At 43.7% G+C, this 19,639-nt stretch overlaps 1 protein-coding gene across 11 annotated transcripts in view; it reads left to right on the top strand.

The window, feature by feature from the left end:
* ADAT1 (adenosine deaminase, tRNA specific 1) overlaps positions 1 to 15,399 on the top strand; it is a 28,037-nt gene extending 12,638 nt beyond the window's left edge. For 5 of the 11 annotated variants that reach the window (XM_025369388.1, XM_025369397.1, XM_025369394.1 and 2 more), the window contains 2 exons: positions 9,102 to 9,188; positions 11,952 to 15,399. In XM_025369388.1, the coding sequence (XP_025225173.1) occupies positions 9,102 to 9,188; positions 11,952 to 12,084 (220 nt within the window). In that variant the 3' untranslated portion in view covers positions 12,085 to 15,399. Of the gene's footprint in view, positions 1 to 2,817; positions 2,964 to 3,479; positions 3,580 to 9,101; positions 9,189 to 11,951 lie in introns of all 11 variants that reach the window. The other 6 variants (XM_025369392.1, XM_025369393.1, XM_025369390.1 and 3 more) reach the window with 3 other exon arrangements.
* Positions 15,400 to 19,639: the final 4,240 nt, after the last annotated feature.

The raw sequence follows: 19,639 nt of genomic DNA, 5'->3' as shown, positions 1-19,639 counted from the left end.
CTAATTTTTCTACAGCATACATACATTGCCATTGTATATGTTTTTTAACCCTAAACATTAGTTTGGGGTTTTCAAAATGTTTTTGTAGCAACAGAGTTTCACTGGGTCTCACCCAGGCTTGAGTGCAGCGGTACAATCAGAGTTTACTACAGCCTCCAGTTCCTGCGCTCAAGTGATCCTCCTGCCTCAACCTTCCAAATAGCTAAGATTATAGGCACAAGCCACCACACTTGGCTGATTTTTAAATTTTTTTTGTAGAGATGGGGTGTTGTTGGGTTACCCAGGCTGGTCTTGAACTCCTGGCTTTAAGCACTGCTCCCACTTAGCCTGCCAAAGTGTTGGGATTATAAGTATGAGCCACCTCACCCAGCCCTAAACATTAGTTTTAATTTTTTTTAAGATAAAAGTCAAAGGATGACCACTCAAGTGTGGTCTCCCTAAAGGAGGCAGCCAAACTCAATGCTCTAGTAAATCAGGGCAGGGCAAAGCCATGGCCAGGGCAAGCTTCGTAGGCCCATATCAAACGTGAAGCCTCAAGATATGGCGCAGCAATTCCACTCCTAGGTACAACCCAAGAGAAATGAAAACATACATTCACACAAGTAGGCCGGGTACAGTAGCTCATGCCTATAATCCTAGCATCTTGGGAGGCCAAGTCAGGCAGATTGCTTGAGTCCAGGAGTTCAAAACCCACCTGGGCAACATGAGGAAACCCTGTCTCTACAAAAAATACAAAACTTAGCCGGGCATGGTGGCACGCACTTGTAGTCCCATCTGCATGGGGAGCTGATGTGGGAGGATCACCAGAGCCACGGGAGATTGAGGCTGCAGTGGACCATGATTGTAGCACTGTAATCCATCCTAGACAATAGAGACCCTGTCTCATAAAAAAACAATGTATATATGTATATAACAAAAACCTGTACATAAATGTTCACAGCAGCGTTATTCATAATAGACAGACAAATGTCCATTAGTGGATGAATGGATAAATCAAATGTGATATATCCATACAACGCACTATGATTCAGCCATAAAAAGAACTAAAGTACTCATACATGCTACAGCATGGATGAACTTGAAAACATAATGCTAAGTGAAAGAAATCACATATTATATAATTTTATTTATGTGAAATATCTCTAACACGCAAATCCTTAAAGACAGATAATAGCTTAGTGGTTACCACGGGCTAGGTGCTGTGGCTCACGCCTGTAATGCCAGCACTTTGGGAGGCTGGAGTGGGAGGATTGCTTGAGCCCAGGAGTTCAAGACCAGCCTAGGCAATATGACAAAACCCCATCTCTACAAAAAATTTAAAAATTAGTCGGACATGGTGGCGCATGCCTGTAGTCTCAGCAACTTGGGAGGCGGAGGTGGGAGGATCGCCTGAGAAGTTGCAATGAGCCAAGATCATGCGACTGCACTCCAGTCTGAGCAACAGACACCCTATCTCAAAAAGAAAAAAAAAATTTAAGTGGTTACCAGGGAACAGAGAGTGAATGCTAATAGCTACGAGGTTTCTTTTTGGGGTGATGAAAATTCCTTAAATTACGTTACCATGATAGTTGTGCAGTTCTATGAATATACTAAAAACAATCGAATTACCCACTTTAAACGGGTAAATTTTATGGTATGTGAACTATATCCCTATATTTTTTTTTTTTTAAAGGCAGCCCTAGGCACTGTACCCAGGATGTTTTCTGTTTTTCCTATTCTGGTACTTGCAGTTGCTTTCTGCTTCATTCTAGACCAGCATCATGTTGGCACCTAGTTTGTTCAAAGAACAAGAGAAAAAAATGAAGCTTTTATTTATTTTTATTTTTATTTTTATTTATTTATTTTTTTTGAGACAGAGTCTCGCTCTGTTGCCCAGGCTGGAGTGCAGTGGCGTGATCTCGGCTCACTGCAAGCTCCGCCTCCCAGGTTCAGGCCATTCTCCTGGCTCAGCCTCCTGAGTAGCTGGGACTACAGGCACCCGCCACCACACCCGGCTAGTTTTTTGTATTTTTAGTAGAGACGGGGTTTCACCACGTTAGCCAGGGTGGTCTCGATCTGACCTCGTGATCCGCCTGCCTCGGCCTCCCAAAGTGCTGGGATTACAGGCATGAGCCACCGCGCCCGGCCTGAAGCTTTTGTATTATAGGATAATTTTGGGTTTTGGTGTGTTTGAAGAATTCCCTAGGAAGCAGGTGCCAACACATTAATGTTTCTGCTTAAACTTTTCTTTTTTTTTTTTTTTTGAGACGGAGTCTCGCGCTGTGTCACCCAGGCTGGAGTGCAGTGGTGCGATCTCGGCTCACTGCAAGCTCCGCCTCCCAGGTTCAGGCCATTCTCCTGCCTCAGCCTCCCGAGTAGCTGGGACTACAGGCGCCCGCCACCACGCCCGGCTAGTTTTTTGTATTTTTAGTAGAGACGGGGTTTCACCATGTTAGCCAGGATGGTCTCGATTTCCTGACCTCGTGATCCGCCCGCCTCGGCCTCCCAAAGTGCTGGGATTACAGGCTTGAGCCACCGCGCCCGGCTGCTTAAACTTTTCAAGTTTCTCAAAGCCTGTATCAGGAATGGAGTTTGATGTTACATCCCTGAAGGGTGTTGACTTGATTCTTTGTTATCCGTTCAGAATAAGGGAGAAGCATCTTCTTCCAGCCTTGCGGTTCTTGCAATCTTGATTCTATTCTGGAACACTGTCTGCCCAAATAAATAAACAAATCCCCACACCTGCTGAGGCTCGGGGTGATGATGTGAGCCACAATCCTAGATACTGTTTTCTCTAGGCTTGCGCCTAAACTGAATGCATTTTCCCTCTACATTTAGGTGTCAGAATGTATCTGCTTTACCAAAAGGCTTTGGAGTTCAAGAACTAAAAATACTGCAGTCAGATTTACTATTTGAACAGAGCCGCTGTGCAGTACAGGCCAAAAGGGCTGACAGCCCAGGTCGACTTGTTCCTTGTGGGGCAGGTAAGAGATCCAGGTTAGACCTGCCCTGGAGTAACTGCTCCCCTGACTGAAAGTGGCCTCGGAGGGTCCACATCCTCCCAGCCTAGGAAGGCAGTTCACCACTCTAGTGGCCATAGTATGAGCTTTAGAGACACCCATACTAGGTCAGGTTTATGCTCTTATGACCCCTGGCATGTTATTTACCTTCCCTTGGCCTCAGTTTCTTTGTCTTCAGATTAGAAGAATATCATTTATCAGGGTTATTGGGAAGATTCAGTGAGAAATTCTATTTAATGGATTTACTCTGTGCCCAGCAAATAAATCCTCAGTGATTGTTAACTATCATAATAATAATGAATTATGAACCACTTAGGCTACTATACCCTGGAGGCCAAGCATCCAAGTAGCAGTCGTTGCCGGTGACATCATATCCAGCTCTCATGGGTCTGTAGAGTCAGAGAAATATTTTTATTAAAGTACTTCTGACATTCACAGGAAATTGAACAGTTTTAACCCTAGACTCTTACCTTTTCATAGCCATCAGCTGGAGTGCAGTTCCTGAGCAGCCTTTGGATGTTACTGCCAATGGCTTTCCACAGGGAACAACGAAGAAAACAATTGGAAGTCTTCAGGCAAGGTACAGCATATTGGGGCCGGAGATGGTGGCTGTGAACTCACACTTTACCACTGTCTAATTCTAGAACATTTTTATTACCCCAAAAAGAACAACTATACCCATTAGCAGTCACTACCTATCTATCCCTGGCTCTCCTCAACCCTAGGAAACCTCTAATTTACTTAATTTACTGCCTGTCTCCGTGGATTTGTCTATTCTGGACATTTTCTATCGTTGGAATCATATAGTATATGACCTTTTGTATCTGGCATCTTTCACTTAGCATGGTGTTTTGGAAGTACATCCATGAGGTAGCTGTATCAGTACTTCATTACTGTTCATGACCTGAGTAATATCCCATAGTGTGGATATACCACATTTTGTTTGCCGTTCATTCATGGGTGGACTTTCAGGTTGTATCACTCTTTAGCTATTGTGAGTAGTGCTGCTATGCAGAACTATGAAAATTTCAGGTACCACTTTTTGCATGGCCATATGTTTGCAATTTTCTTGGGTGTATCTAGGAGTAGTAGTACTGGGTCATATGGTAATTGTTATGTTTAACTTTTTGAGGAACTGCTAAACTGTTTTCCTTAGCAGCTGTACCATTTTATGTTCTACCAGCAATCTATAAGAGTTCCAATTACCCTGAATCCTTTACAACACTTGTTATTGTCTTTTTTATTGTAGTCATTCTAGTGGGTATGAAATGGTATCTCATTACAGTCTTTTTTTTTTTTTTTTTTTTTTTTTGAGATGGAGTCTTGTTCTGTCTCCAAAGCTGGAGTGCAGTGGCGAAATCTCGGCTCACTGCAACCTCTGCCCCCTGGGTTCAAGCAGTTCTCCTGCCTCAGCCTCCCTAGTAGCTAGAATTACAGGCATGCACTACCACACCGGCTAATTCTTATATTTTTAGTAGAGATGGGGTTTTGCCATGTTGGCCAGGCTGGTCTCAAACCCCTGACCTCAAGTGATCCGCCCGCCTCAGCCTCCCAAAATGCTGGGATTACAGGTGTGAGCCATCTCGCCCGGCCTCATTGATTTGTATTTCCCTAATGACAAATGGTGTTTAGCATCTTTTTATGTACTTATTAGCCATCTGTCTCTCTACAGCCTCCCAAGTAGATGGTACTACAGATGCCCGCCAGCACGCCCCGCTAATTTTTTTTGCATTTTTAGTAGAGACGGGGTTTCACTATGTTGGCCAGGCAGGTCTTGAATTCCTGACCTCGTGATCTGCCCACCTTGGCCTCCCAAAGTGCTGGGTTACAAGCATGAGCCACTGCACCTGGCCTATAACTGGTAGTTTTCGAATGTTCACTTATTGAGGTCTTCTTTCATAAACTTCAGTAAATTTTATAGCTTTCTTATATAAATCTTTCACATCTTGTATTAGATGTATTCCCTGAATGTATATTAGTTATCTGTTTCTATGTGACAGATTGCCCCCAAAATAACAGCTTAAAACAACAATATACATTTATTATTTCACATAGTTTATATGGCTCTGGAATTGAGGAGGAGCTTAGCTAAGTAATTGTGGCCCAGCAGTTTATGAAATTGCGGTCCATTATGGCAGCCACGGCTGCAGTCATCTGAAGACTTGACTGGGGCTCAAAGATCCAGTTCCAAAATGGTTCCCTTGCATGGCTGACAGGTCAGTGTCAGCTGTTGGCAGGAGGTTTCAGTTCCTTATAACAAGGGCCTCTCCACAAGGCTACCAGAGTATTCAGCTTCACGACCCAGTGGCTGGCATCCCCCAGAACAGGCAATCCAGGAGAGCAAAGCAGAAGCCAGTGTCTTTCATGACCTAGCCTCAGAAGCCACAGTCTACCTGTAATGTCTTAATGGTTATTCAGATCAGCCCTATTAAGTGTGGGAGGGGACTGCAAAGGGGCATGAATACCAGGAGGCAAGAATCACTGGGGACCATTCTGGAGTTTGGTTATCACAGGTGCTATTTTTAGGTAGCTTTTTATCCCATTTTCTGGTTATTGCTGTCGCAATTAAGCTTTTGTTCCTCTTTGTGGCAATTACTGTTGGTTGCTAGATAAAAACACTAACCTTACCATTATCACTAGAATAATAATTCTACTCCTAAAATCCCAGCACTTTGGGAGGCTGAGCTGGAGGATTGCTTGAAGCCGGGAGTTCGAGACCAGCCTGGGCAACAAAATGAGACCCCCCCCATCTCTGAAAAAACAAACAATAGCAACAACAACAAAACCCCAAAAGAATAATAATTCTACCAATTTGTCTGGGAATTCTTTTGGGATTTGTGGAGGATTTTTTTTGTTGTTTTTTGTTTTTCTTTTTGAGACAGTTTCACTCTTATTGCCCAGGCTGGAGTGCAGTGGCACAATCTCAGCTCACTGCAACCTCTGCCTCCCAGGTTCAAGCAATTTTCCTGCCTCAGCCTCCCGAGTAGCTGGGATTATAGACACCTGCCATCACACCCAGCTAATTTTTTGTATTTTTAGTAGAGATGGGATTTTGCCATGTTGGGCAGGCTGGTCTTGAACTCCTGACCTCAGGTGATCCAGCCACCTCAGCCTCCCAAAGTGCTGGGGTTACAGATATAAGCCACTACACCCAGCCTCTTTTGGGACTTTTTAATTGTAGACCATCATGTACAAATACAGCTGACTTTTGAACAATGTGGGTGTTAGTGGCGCAAACCCCCCTTGCAGTCAAAAATCTGCATGTAACTTTTGGGTCTCCAAAAACATCAAGCCTGTTGTTGACCAGAAGCCTTGACATAAACAGTCAATTAACACATACTATGTATGTTATGTGTATTATATATGTATTCTTACAATAAAGCAAACTAAAGAAAATAAAATGTTATTAAGAAAATCATAAGGAATAGGCCAGCCGCTGTGGCTTACATCTGTAATCCCAGCACTTTGGGAGGCTGAGGCAGACAGATTACTAGAGGTCAGGAGTTAAAGACCAGTCTGGCCAACATGGCGAAACCTTGTCTCTACTAAAAATACAAAAATTAGCTGGGCTTGATGGTGCGCACCTGTAATCCCAGCTACTTGGGAGGCCAAGGCAGGAGAATTGCTTGAACGTAAGAGGCAGAGGTTGCAGTGAGCCGAGATCACACCACTGCACTCCAGCCTGGGCCACAGAGTGAGACTCCATCTCAAAAAAAAAACAGAGAGAAAAGCATAAGGAATAGAAAATATATTTATTCATTAAGTGGAACTGGATCATCATAAAGGTCTTTATCTTCATCATCTTCATGTTGAGTAGGCTGAGGGGGAGGAGGAGAAGAGGAGGCTTTGGTCTTGCTATCTCAGGGGTTGCAGAGGCAGAAGAAAATCTGTGTGTAAGTGGACCCACACAGTTCAAGCCTGTGTTGTCCAAGGGTCAACTGTAGTGTTTCTTTCCAATCTTCTGTTCCTTTTATTTATTTATCTTACGTTACTGTGTTGACTAGAACTGACAGTATCCAAATCATCTGCAGATGATGACTTGGTTTTTGTTTTTCACTTCTCTTTCTTTTTTGTTCTGCTGGCCAGAACCTTCTGTATAATGTTGAATAAAAGCGGTGATAGCAAGTACCCCTTGTCCTATTCCTGATTTTAAGGACATATGTTTGCTATAGATTTTTTATAGTTGCCCTTTATAAATGTAAGTACTTTTCCCGAGTCCTAGTTTGCCAAAAGGTTTTTAATAATTCAAAGGATGTTGAATTCTACCAAATGCTTTCTTTGCATATATTTTTCCCATAGTTATATATATGTACGTGTGTGTGTGTGTGTGTGTGTGTGTGTGTGTGTGTGTGTGTGTGTGTATATTTTTTTTTTTTTTTTTGAGACAGAATCTCTGTCACCCAGGTTGGAGTGCACTGGCACAGTCTCGGCTCATTGCAACCTCTGCCTCCTGGGTTCAAGTGATTCTTGTGCTTCAGCCTCCTGAGTAGCTGGGATTACAGGCATGCGCCACCAGTCCCAGCTAGTTTTTGTATTTTCAGTAGAGACAGGGTTTTACCATGTTAGCCAGGCTGGTCTTGAACTCCTGACCTCAGATGATCTGCTCACTCACCTCAGCCTCCTAAAGTGCTGGGATTACAGGCATGAGCCACCATGTCTGGCCATCTCTAATTATATTATTTTTCTTTAATTTGTTCATGAGAGTTCCGTTAATTTTTGCTTTGTTTTCATGCTAAAATGGCCTCATCTTCCTGAGTGCCAGCAGCCACTCCAGCTAAGGCCTTGGGAGAGCAGTGTCTGAGGGCTCAGGGTTCCCCTTTAAGCAGCAGTTCGCTGGGTTCCAGCCAGGTAAGGGAGATTTTGTGCAGACTCCATAATTCTCTGTTTCACATGTACCAGTTACGGTCATGGTGTCCACGCTGAGGGTGCGATCTGCTGGGATGATGCAGGGTGTGTACCATTTATGGTCACGGTGTTCATGCTGAGGGTGCGATCTGTTGGTCTGCTGGGGTGATACAGGGTGTGTAGCAGTTATGGTCACAGTGTCCATGCTGAGGGTGCGATCTGCTGGTCTGCTGGGGTGATGCAGGGTGTGGACCAGTTATGGTCACTGTGTCCACGCTGAGGGTGCGGTCTGCTGGTCTGCTGGGGTGATGCAGGGTGTGTAGCAGTTATGGTCACGGTGTCCACATTGAGGGTATGGTCTGCTGGTGTGCTGGGGTGATGCAGGGTGTGGACCAGTTATGGTCATGGTGTCCACGCTGAGGGTGTGATCTGCTGGTCTGCTGGGGTGATGCAGGGTGTGTAGCAGTTATGGTCACGGTGTCCACATTGAGGGTATGGTCTGCTGGTCTGCTGGATGATGCAGGGTGTGGACCAGTTATGGTCATGGTGTCCACACTGAGGGTGTGATCTGCTGGTCTGCTGGGGTGATGCAGGGTGTGGTGTGTGAAAGAGAGACTGCACGTTGTTGGTACACACAGCATTTCCCAGTTTCTAGATGCAGCTCGTGAATTGTGTACATGAGGGAAAAGAAGGCAACCACGAAGGCCTGGGTGGGCTCATAAAGAATCAACACTCACTTCCTTAAGTATTCCAAACCATGACCTCCACCCAGAATTGTGTTGTTTAGGAGCAAACGCTTAGTCTCTAAAGGCTGTGATGCCCATGGCAGGAGTCCGGGGATTCTGCCTCAGGCGGCTCGTCCAAGTGGATTTTATAATGACGATTCACACAGGGAACAGCACTCATGTCTCTGAAACAAAGCTTTCAATTTCTTGTAAACCCATAGGGGCCAGCTCCCTTGAAAGGAGGTAGCCAGAAGTGTCTTACAGATATCCTGGGGCAAAATTTTGTAATTGCACCTCAGGGTACCCATTTAGGCTTGTCACTTTAATGATCCCACCGCTGATGATATTTCTTAAGGTTAGACTCATTTTTGTGCCTCACTCTAATCAGACATCCAGATCTGGATTTTCTCCTCACCAAATATAAGTGAAATCTTCAAACCTAAAAACCATGTGAAGCCTGGCATCTTTGTGATAGGGGCTTGGAACATACTAAACACTTAATAAATCGTCTTTGCCTTCTTTTTCCAAACAGATCCCAAATCAGCAAAGTGGAACTGTTTAGATCATTCCAGAAGCTGCTAAGCAGAATTGCAAGGGACAAGTGGCCAGACTCCCTCAGGTGATGCTATTGACCTATGTTTTCTCATTTTTAGGAAGACATCTGTTTTGATTCTGGCTTCTGAGTAGCAAGAAGCTTTGGCAGGAGTAGTGGTTCGGCAAGCCTGTGGCACTTATTGTTGACGACAAGTTCTTCTTTCCCCATAGCTCTCTTTGCAGATACATGCATGATCTGAGATGCAGAGGATGGGTAGTTTGGTGGTATAGAGTTATAAAAAACTAAGGATAGAACTGGGGCTTGGCCATTCCAGACCCTCCTTTGATTCCACCTCTAGATGGAGATCACTGTGGAAATGGGAGTGTTCTAAGAGCAATATATTCTGTTACAAGTGTTACTCTCCTCTTTTCCTTTTGAACTTGCAGCTCCATGACTTAAATTGCTCTTCAAACAAAAATGTAGAGAACTTTAAAACCACTCTTGGGAACAAGTAGGTGGGTGCAGTGACGTTCTGACAGTGACCATCTAGAGTTAGGTGAAGTCTCACAGGTGAAGGACACAGTTCCCACAAAACTGCCTTCATTTCAGACACCTGCCACAAGTTAAGGAGGGCCCCAAACCACCCATACTTCTGACCAACTGGCTGCAAATTTGAGTGTCTCTACTCCCCCTCATGTTCAGTTATTCACTAGAACATCTCTCAGAACTCAGAAAAGCACTATAGTTGCCATTAAAGTTTTATTATGAAGGCTACAGATCAGTACTAGCCAAAAGGAGAGAGATATAGTAAGGGATATAGTAAGATATGTGAGGGTCCCAAAGGCAGAGCTTCCATGTCCTCAGGACACATCACCTTCCCAGCACATTGCTGTCCGTCACCAACCAGGAATCTCACTCAGACATCAGTGTCCAAAGTTTTTGTTGGAGTTTCATTAGCTATTATGATTGATTGAATTATTGGCCACATGATGTGATTGAACTTAATCTCCAACCCCCTCCCCTCCCAAGAGGTCAAACTGATATCACATGTCTCAGAGCCCTAATTCTCTACATGGCTGGTCTTTCTGGCATGACCAGTATCATCCTGAAACTATCTCGGGGGCCCACCATGAGTTACCTGTTCAAACATAAACTCACATGTGATCAGAGAGATCTGCCATGCATGACAAAGACACTTCCAGAAACTCCAAAGTTTAGAGGTTCCCAGGAACTGGTGACAAAGACCGAGTGAATCCTTCATTATATGCCAGTGGGGAAAGTAAGGAGTAGCTAGAAGCTTCTATATGAAGAGGCTGGCCGCTTGTCATCACCATCACGCATACTGAAGTGATGCATCTGTGGTCAGTTGGCTTCTTTCTTGGGTTTCCATATATTCTATATGTCTTACCTCCTATATGAGGTAAGGAGATACTTCTAAGACAGAGTTTTGCTCCTGTTAACCAGGCTGGAGTGCAGTGGCGCAACCTCACCTCACTGCAACCTCTGCCTCCCCAGGTTCAAGTGATTTTCCTGCCTCAGTCTCCAGAGTAGCTGGGATTATAGGTGCATGCCACCACGCCCGACTAATTTTTTGTATTTTTAGTAGGGATAGGGTTTCACCATGTTGACCAGGCTGGTCTTGAACTCCTGACCTCAGGTGATCCACCCACCTCAGCTTCCTAAAGTGCCAGGATTACAGACGTGAGCCACCATGCCCGGCATGTTTGTTTGTTTGTTTTTGAGACAGGGTAACTGAGACGATTAAGGGAAGTGTTGCATATGACCAAGAGCCTAGTTTGTAGTAGGGTTTTGATAACTGGTAGTTACTTTTTTTTTTTTTTTTTTTTGAGACAGTGTCTCGCTCTGTCGCCCAGGCTATGTAATACAGTAGCACAATCTTAGCTTACAGGAACCTCCACTTCCCATGTTCAAGTGATTCTCCTGCCTCAGCCTCCCAGGTAGCTGGGACTACAGGCGCCTGCCACCATGCCCAGCTAATTTTGTATTTTTAGTGGAGACGGGGTTGATGGCCAGGCTGGTCTCAAACTCCTGACCTCAGAGGATCCACCCGCCTCGGCCTTTCAAAGTCCAAAGTGCTGGGATTACAGGCGTGAGCCACCATGCCTCACCTGGAAAACTTTTAAACCAAAAAAGTAGACAATTATTTTTATTTTCTCTGATTCCACTAGGACCATAGAAACCTAGAATTCTGTTCATTCTTAACTGTTTTAATTCACGTTGCTGTCTCATGAATTCCCTACAAAGGAGACAGAGTTGCTCTAGGAAAGTGTCAAAAGTCAAAATAAAAATGTAAAGACAAATCTCTAAATTTAATGTTTTATTTGGGATACAAGAATTGAAATTCAAGACATACACAGACTGGGTGGTCTTCAGTATATCTGAAGAACAAAGGGAAGGTTAGAGGCTTTATTTTTCAAAAAAGAAATGTAACATATTGTTCAAGAAAGTTCAGCGGCACGAGTAAAGTTATGAGGAGCTGCCAAGTGACGGCATTGGGTAAAACTATTGTTAAAGTCTGCAGCAGGTTGGTTCAGTAGCTGTTAGATGAAACTGGCAGGCAATTTTAGCAGCCAGGCTTGCAGAGAATGCATTCTTGGAGCAATGTTATGCACCCTGAGTGCTTTTTACCCCTGGCTTCTTGCCTGTTTTAGTTGAGTATGACAAGAATAACGTAGTTTGTGTGATCCACTTTCACAAAAGCATACTGAACTCCTCTTCCTAAGTCTCTCATTACAAGTCTGTCCAGTTGCTTGCTCAGGTGTCTGGTGGCCCCCAGGGTGTGCTATTCAGTAAGAATCTGTGTATTTGGTGGCCTGTGTGCTTTAGGGTGCAGAAGCTGGATACCTACCAAGATTACAAGGAGGCTGCGTCCTCTTACCAGGAAGCCTGGAGCACACTCCGGAAACAGGCGTTTGGATCCTGGATCAGAAACCCACCGGATTATCACCAGTTCAAGTGAGAAGGAAATGTTTGCTCTGGTAGCAGGACCCTTCATCCTGAACTGCCTTCCTTCACGCAGGACAAGTCTTAGCTTTTTTGGTGGTTAAATCAGGGAATATTCTTTCTGAGCACTGCATCTCTGTTGTGTAATACAGATGGAATCTGGAACTTAGAGCAGGTTATACTTGATTGAAGTAGCTCTCTGCTAAAATGGCATCTCACTAATGCCCTCGCTGTCTGACTTCCATTGTGTTTTATTGCTTCTCTAAAATATGAAATCAGGGTTTGGAACATGATGCTTTAAAAGTACTCCACAGCAGCTCTGTTTTATGGGTTCCTACATTGATTCAGCAAATATTTATTGAGCTGAAATGATGTTTGACACTCTGCAAGTTTTACAGTTTTGCCTAGCATAGCGAACATATATTTTGTATTCCCAGCCTTTCTTCCTTCGGGGAGCCATTCTTTTCCCATTCTTGAGTGATCCTGCTCTGTGCCTCAGACTTGGCTGAAGCTCACCTTACTCCCTGGCTCTAGGAATAGCCTGTGAGCCAGCCCTGGACCGCCCTGGAATTGTTCTCAGAGGTATCAGGAAAGGCTGTCTGTTTTGATCTGGAGCTGTAAGAGTCATAATCGTGGGACTGCCGGTGGCCATCTTTTCCTACTACCTAGAGAAAGCCAGCAAAGAATGAAGGCAACAAAGGAAACAGCCAAGAGAATCAAAGATCTAGGAACACTGTTTAGATGCCTGAAGCCAGTACCCACCCTAGACATCAATTATGTGAGACAAATTCCTATCGTTATTTTGATTAAGCCTGTTTGTGTTCGTTTTCTGACTTACAGTTGAAAGAATTCTGTCCAAAAAACCAAAAGGTGGCCAGGTGAGGTGGCTCAGGCCTGTAATCCCAGCACTTTGGGAGGCCAAGGCAGGCAGATCACTTGAGGTCAGGAGTTCAAGACCAACCTGGCCAACATGGGGAAACCCTGTCTCTACTAAAAATACAAAAACAAGCCAGGCACGGTGGTGTGCACCTTTAATCCCAGCTACTTGGGAGGCTGAGGCAGGAGAATTGCTTGAACCCAGGAGATGGAGGTAGCGGTAAGCGAAGATCTCACCACTGCACTCCAACCTGGGTGACAGAGTAAGACCCTATCTCAAAAAAAAAAAAAGCCAAAGGCCCTACAGCAAATCAGCAGTAGACCCAGCAGCCAATCCTGTTTTAACTAATGTTGAATGTTTAACACTCAACTTTAGACTTTGAATGATTGACTGAAAATGGAAGCTCCCATGTTGGGGTTACTCAAGATCCTTATTGGTTCTTCAGCATTTTGTGGCTATATTTTTTCATAACAGCTGTATTGAGATATAATTCACAGACCATAAAATTCACCCAACTAAAGTATATAATTTAAAAGTTATTAGGCCCAGCACGGTGGCTCACGCCTGTAATTCCAACACTCTGGGAGGCTGAGGCAGGTAGATCACCTGAAGTCAGGAGTTCAAGACCAGCCTGGCCAACATGATGAAACCCCGTCTCTACTAAAAATACAAAAATTAGTTGGGCATAGTGGTGCACACCTGTAATCCCAGCTACTTGGGAGGCTGAGGCAGGAGAATCACTTGAACCTGGGAGGCGGAGGTCAGAGGTTGCAGTGAGCCAAGATCATGCCACTGTACTCCAGCCTAGGTGACAGAGCAAGACTCTGTCTCAAAAAAAAAAAAAAAAAAAAAAGGTTTTTAGTATGTCCACAGAGTTGTGCAACCATCAATTTTAGAACATTTTCATCACAAATTTTGTGCCTGTAATAGTTTCCTAGAGCTGTTTCTTAACGAAGTACCACAAGCTGGGTGGCTTAAGACAACAGAAATGTATCCCTGGCCAGGTGCAGTGGCTCACGCTTGTAATCCCAGCACTTTGGGAGGCCGAGGTGGGCAGATCACGAGATCAGGAGATCAAGACCATCCTGGCCAACATGGGGAAACCCTATCTCTGCTAAAAATACAAAAATTAGCCAGGCGTAGTGGTGCATGTCTATAGTCCCAGCTACTCAGGAGGCTGAGGCAGGAGAATCTCTCAAACCCAGGAGGTGGAGGTTGCAGTGAGCCAAGATCGTGCCACTGCACTCTAGCCTGGGTGACAGAGCAAGACTCCGTCTCAAAAAATAAAAAGAAATGTATCCCCTTTCAGTTCTGGAGGCTAGAAGTCCAAACAGGTTGTCGGTGGGGCTTCCGCTTCCTCTAAAAGCTTTAGGGCGGGGGCCCCCAGCCCCAGAGCCACAGATCATTACTTGTCTGTGGCCTGTTAGGAACCAGGTCACACAGCAGGAGGTAAGTAACGGGTGAGCATGCTAAGTTTCATCTGTATTTACAGCCACCCCCCATCACTCACGTTACTACCTTAGCTCCTCCTCCTGTCATACCAGCGGTGGCATTAGATTCTTATAGGAGTGTGAATCCTATTGTGAACTGTGCATGCAGGGGATCTAGGTTGCACACTCCTTATGAGAATATAATGCCTGATGATCTGTCACTGTCTATCAGATGAGACTATCTAGTTGCAGGAAAACAAGCTCAGGGCTCCCACTGATTCTACATTATGGTGAGTTGTATAATTATTTCATCGTGTATTACGATTTAATAATAATAGAAATACAGTGCATAATAAATGTAATGCACTTCAGTCATCCCAAAACTATCCCCCATCCCCACCCCTAGATCTGTGGAAAAATTGTCTTCCATGAAACCAGTCCCTGGTGCCAAAAAGGTTGGGGACTGCTGCTCTAAGGAAGACTTTTTCGTGCCTCGGGGACTGCCGCTCTAAAGAAGAGTCTTTCATGCCTCCTCCTTAGCTTCTGGTGGCTCCTGGCAGTCTTTGGCTTGTGGCTGCATCACTTCAGTTTCTCCCTCTGTCTTCACATGGCCTTCTTTCCTGTGTCTGTGTCTTTCCATGGCCTACTTATAAGGACCCCAGTAATTGAATTTAGGGCCTGCCCTAATCCACTCTGATTTCATCTTAACTAACTATATCTGCAAAGACTCTATTTCCAACTAAAGTCACATTCTGAGGTTCCAGGTAGACATGAAGTTTTGGGGGATACCACTCAACCCATTGCAGAACCCATTAGCAGTCACTTCCCATTCCTCAACGCCCCTACCCCAGGGCAATCAGTAATCTACTTTCTGTCTCTTTGGATTTGTCTATTCTGAACATTTCATATAAATGGAATCGTATAATATGTGGTCTTTTGTGACTGGCTTCTTTCACTTAACATGTTTTCAAGATTTATATTGTAGCATGAATCAGTACTTTATTACTATTTATGGAATAAAAATAGTCAGTTGTATGGATGTAAATGTTTTGTTTATCCAGTCATCAGTTGTTAGACATATGGGTTGTTTTCACTTTTTGGGTCTTGTACATAGGGTTGCTATGAACATCTGTGTACAAGTTTTTGTGTGAGCAGATATTCTGAAAATTTTTTTAAATTACAGAAATAATACATGTATGTCATAAGAAGTTATTCTTGAATGTTTTTCCATAAGAAATCCTTTTGGATAGGAAAGAAAGAAGGCCAGGAGCAGTGGCACCTGTAATCCTAGCACTTTGGGAGGCCAAGGTGGGTGGATAGCTTGAGGGCAGAAGTTCCAGACCAGCCTAGCCAACATGGCAAAACCCCATGACTACTAAAAATACAAAAATTAGCTGGGCGTGGTGGCGCACGCCTGTAGTCCCAGCTACTTGGGGGACTGAGGCACGAGAATTGCTTGAACCTGGAAGGCGGAGGTTTCAGTGATCTGAGATCACACCACTGCACTCCAACCTGGGCAACAAAGTGAGACTGTCTCAAAAAAAAAAGCTGGGGGGCAATGACCAACATGGAGAAACCCTGTCTGTACTAAAAATACAAAAGTAGCTGGGCATGGTGGTACGTGCCTGTAATCCTAGCTACTCAGGAGACTGAGGCAGGAGAATTGCTTGAACCCAGGAGGCGGAGGTTGTGGTAAGCCGAGATCACGCCATTGCACTCCATCCTGGGCAATAAGAGTGAAACTCCATCTCCAAAAAAAAAAAAAAAAAGCAACAATATCACTACTTGAAGGCCAGGGTCTCCGATATTCTGCTTTAATCAATTTCTTTTCCCTGACCCCAAATCTCACATTATGACAGCAGTTAGGATACCTGGGCTGGCAGGAGCTTTTATCTAGAGGATGATGCATCTCTCTCTTTTATGAGACCTTATTTTAAAGGAAAAAGACTTACATTAAAACGTAAAAGGATAATGTCTTTTTATTCCTAAATTTTATGTTAAATTTGTACCCCCCAAAAAAACCCTAAGTGTAAAAAAAAAAAAAAAAAAAATTTAGACTTCAGAATAGAGACTAGAAAAAAACCTGCAGGCTGGAGACCAAAGGCACCTTCACTTTGGACTACCTGTTTTCTCAAGAGCTAAAAGTGGTACTTAACCATCCAGCATCCTACATTTTATTTTATTTTATTTTATTTTATTTTATTTTTTAATGTTATGTTATGTTATGTTATGTTATGTTATGTTATGTTATGTTATGTTATGTTATTTTTTTGAGATGGAGTCTGGTGCTCTGTTCCCCAGGCTGGAGTGCAGTGGCGCAATCTCGGCTCACTGCAAGCTCTGCCTCCTGGGTTCACGCCATTCTCCTGCCTCAGCCTCCCAAGTAGCTGGGACTACAGGCGCCCGCCACCACGCCCGGCTAATTTTTTGTATTTTTAGTAGAGACAGGGTTTCACTGTTTTAGCCAGGTTGGTCTCGATCTCCTGACCTCGTGATCTGCCCGCCTCGGCCTCCCAAAGTGCTGGGATTACAGGCGTGAGCCACCACGCCCAGCCTCCCATCATCCTACATTTTATTTTAATCTCTTAAAAGCCAAGTTTAAAATCTCATCTATGCCTTAAAATCACATCTCTGCAATCTTAGCAGACTCTCAGATTTCATACATTTATAAAATTTGTTTTTATGGTTTCTTTTTTATTATTTCTAACAGCAGGTGAAAGGATTTTTTATTTTACTAATGTTTCTTAACCTATGTTTGGCTGATAACTGCTTCTCATTTTTAAATACATTTTCTTTTTTGAACTTGTTATGGAAATTTTTAAATAGTCACAAATACAGACTAGCACAGCGAACTCCCCTGAACCATCACCCAAACTTAGCAAACGTCAGCTTTGTTGCTGCTCTTGTTTGATCTATTGCCTCGTCCCCTCCAACATTTTTTTTGACCATTTAAAGCAAATTCTAACCATCATATTTCACCTAACAGAATTAATATCTAATATGTAGTCTGCTCAGTTTTCCCATCTTGTCTCAAAAATGTATTTTGACTGTTTGTTATTTGGTTATTTGTTAAAATCTAAATAAGAGCCACATTGTGCGTTTGATTGATAGGTCTTTTGTCTCTTTAAATCTGTAACAGTTACCCTTTTTTTTCTGTGTTGAAAGGGGGGTTTTTTGTCCTGTAGTATTTCCCACATTTTGTATTTCACTGCTTATTTCCCCTCATTGTTGTTTAAAGGTTCCTATCTCCCCAATATTTCCTCTAAATGTGCAGTTACACATAGAGGCTTGATTAGATTCAGGTGCAGTTGATTTGACACGAGTGCTTCCTGAGTGACTCTGCATCTTTGTTTTGCATCGTGTGGAGAGGAACATGACATCTGGTGGTTCCACTTGCTGTGACTGAGCAATGGGGTCTGTGGTGTCAGTCTGGTCTTTTCCATTATAAAGTACCCCACCACCCTTCCACCTGATGGCTCTAGCAGCCGTGTCAGGAGTCCCTGAGACCACCCTTATGTTTGATGATTCACAAGATAGATTCACAGAACTCAGAAAAACTGTTATACACATCATTCCTGTTTATTTTAGTGAAAGGATACAGATTAAAATCAGCAAACAGAGAAGGCACATGAGTGAAGTCCAGCAGAAGACAAGCACAAGCTTCTAGTTGTACCCTCGATATGAGCCTTGCATGTTTGATTCTTTGACATGGGAGGGGACCTTGCTCATTCGGTGGAGAGATTGTTCTTCCTAGGGCTAGCCAATTCCTGGAGAGAATAAATGACTCACCTATGACTGTTCCTTTCATATGTAAACCAGCCAATCTGGAGCCCATACCCCAACCTGTCCTTTACAGGACGTCTCATTCTCTAGGCCAATATGCCATACTCTGGGATATGCACCTGCCCTAATCACCACAGGGCCAGGTACCAGAAAGCTAGGGAAAGCCCCTAGGCCCCAGAGCCTGCTGAAATTATTCAAACTCGCCAGTCTGCTTACTCGGCCTCACCCCTTCCTTCCCATGGAAATAACAAGGCTCTTACTCCACTTGATCCCCTCATTCCCTCTGCCTCCGCACTGACCCTGGGCTTCCCAGTGTGGCTCCCTGTGGCGTGCCATACCCCTTTTGGAATCTGTAAGTCTAACAAGCTTTCTTGTCAATGGCAGTCACCTGATCTGTTGCCCTCATCATACCTGAATAATAATAAAACCTATATTTTATATTTTTTTATCTTATTTTTTAGAGACGGGTGTCTTGCTCTGTTGCCCAGGCTAGTTTCAAATGCTTGAGCTCAAATGATCTTCCCACCTTGGCCTCCCACAGTGCTGAGATTAGAGGCATGAGCCACCATGTCAGGCCACCTAAAACCTATATTTTAAAACACTCCCCAGTGGTGTCACACAGACAGCACTTAATCCTCCCAGCAATGATGTATGGCAGTATGTGCCAGGTGTTGCCAATTATAGAAGCTCGTTGAGCCTTGGATGCTGCTAACATCGCATGATGCACAGGACAACTGCCCTGTCCCCACCCCCACTCCCCGCAAAGAATTATCTGGCTTAAAACGTCAGTCATGCTGAGGTTAAGAAACCCTGCTTCTAACAATTGTGTTTTAAAGTCACTTGAAATAGTTCCTCTCTAGTTATTGCTCCAAATCTGTACATAATTTTACTTTACTTTCAGTTTTTAGGGATGCCTTAAAAATTATGTAAAATGTTTGTATGATTCCAAAGTTGAAACTAGTTTGTTTTTGTTTTTTAAAAAAATACAGATGGGGTCTCACTGTGTTGGCCAGGTTGGTCTTTAATTCCTGGCTTCATACGATCCTCCCATCTTGGCCTCCCAGAGTGCTAGGATTACAGGCATGAGCCACCATGCCTGGCTAGAACTAGTTTTCTTTGAAGAAAGGTATATTCAGATGTCTTTCATCCTTGTCTCCTCCCTGGTTTTTTCATTCCCTCTAACAGTAGCCATTTTTATTAGTTGTTGGCATATCATATATGCGACAATTTGTATTTTTGCCACTGTATCTTTTGGATAGTCTTAGAAGTGGGATTGTTTGGCCAAAGATTAAATAAACATATAATTTGCTTGATTTAAATATATCTTCTAAGTTCTGTTTCTAAATACAGTGAATCCAAAGAAAGCAAAGCACAGAACACCATTACAACATGCCATTTCTATTAAAAAAGCATGAAAGAGGCCGAGTGCAGTGGCTCACGCCTATAATCCCAGCACTTTGGGAGGCTGAGGCAGGTAGATC

The sequence above is a fragment of the Theropithecus gelada genome, chromosome 20 (genome assembly GCF_003255815.1).
Source record: "Theropithecus gelada isolate Dixy chromosome 20, Tgel_1.0, whole genome shotgun sequence".
Lineage (NCBI taxonomy): Eukaryota > Metazoa > Chordata > Mammalia > Primates > Cercopithecidae > Theropithecus > Theropithecus gelada.
Note: the sequence above shows the minus strand (reverse complement) of the source record. Positions and strands in the feature narration are given on the sequence as shown.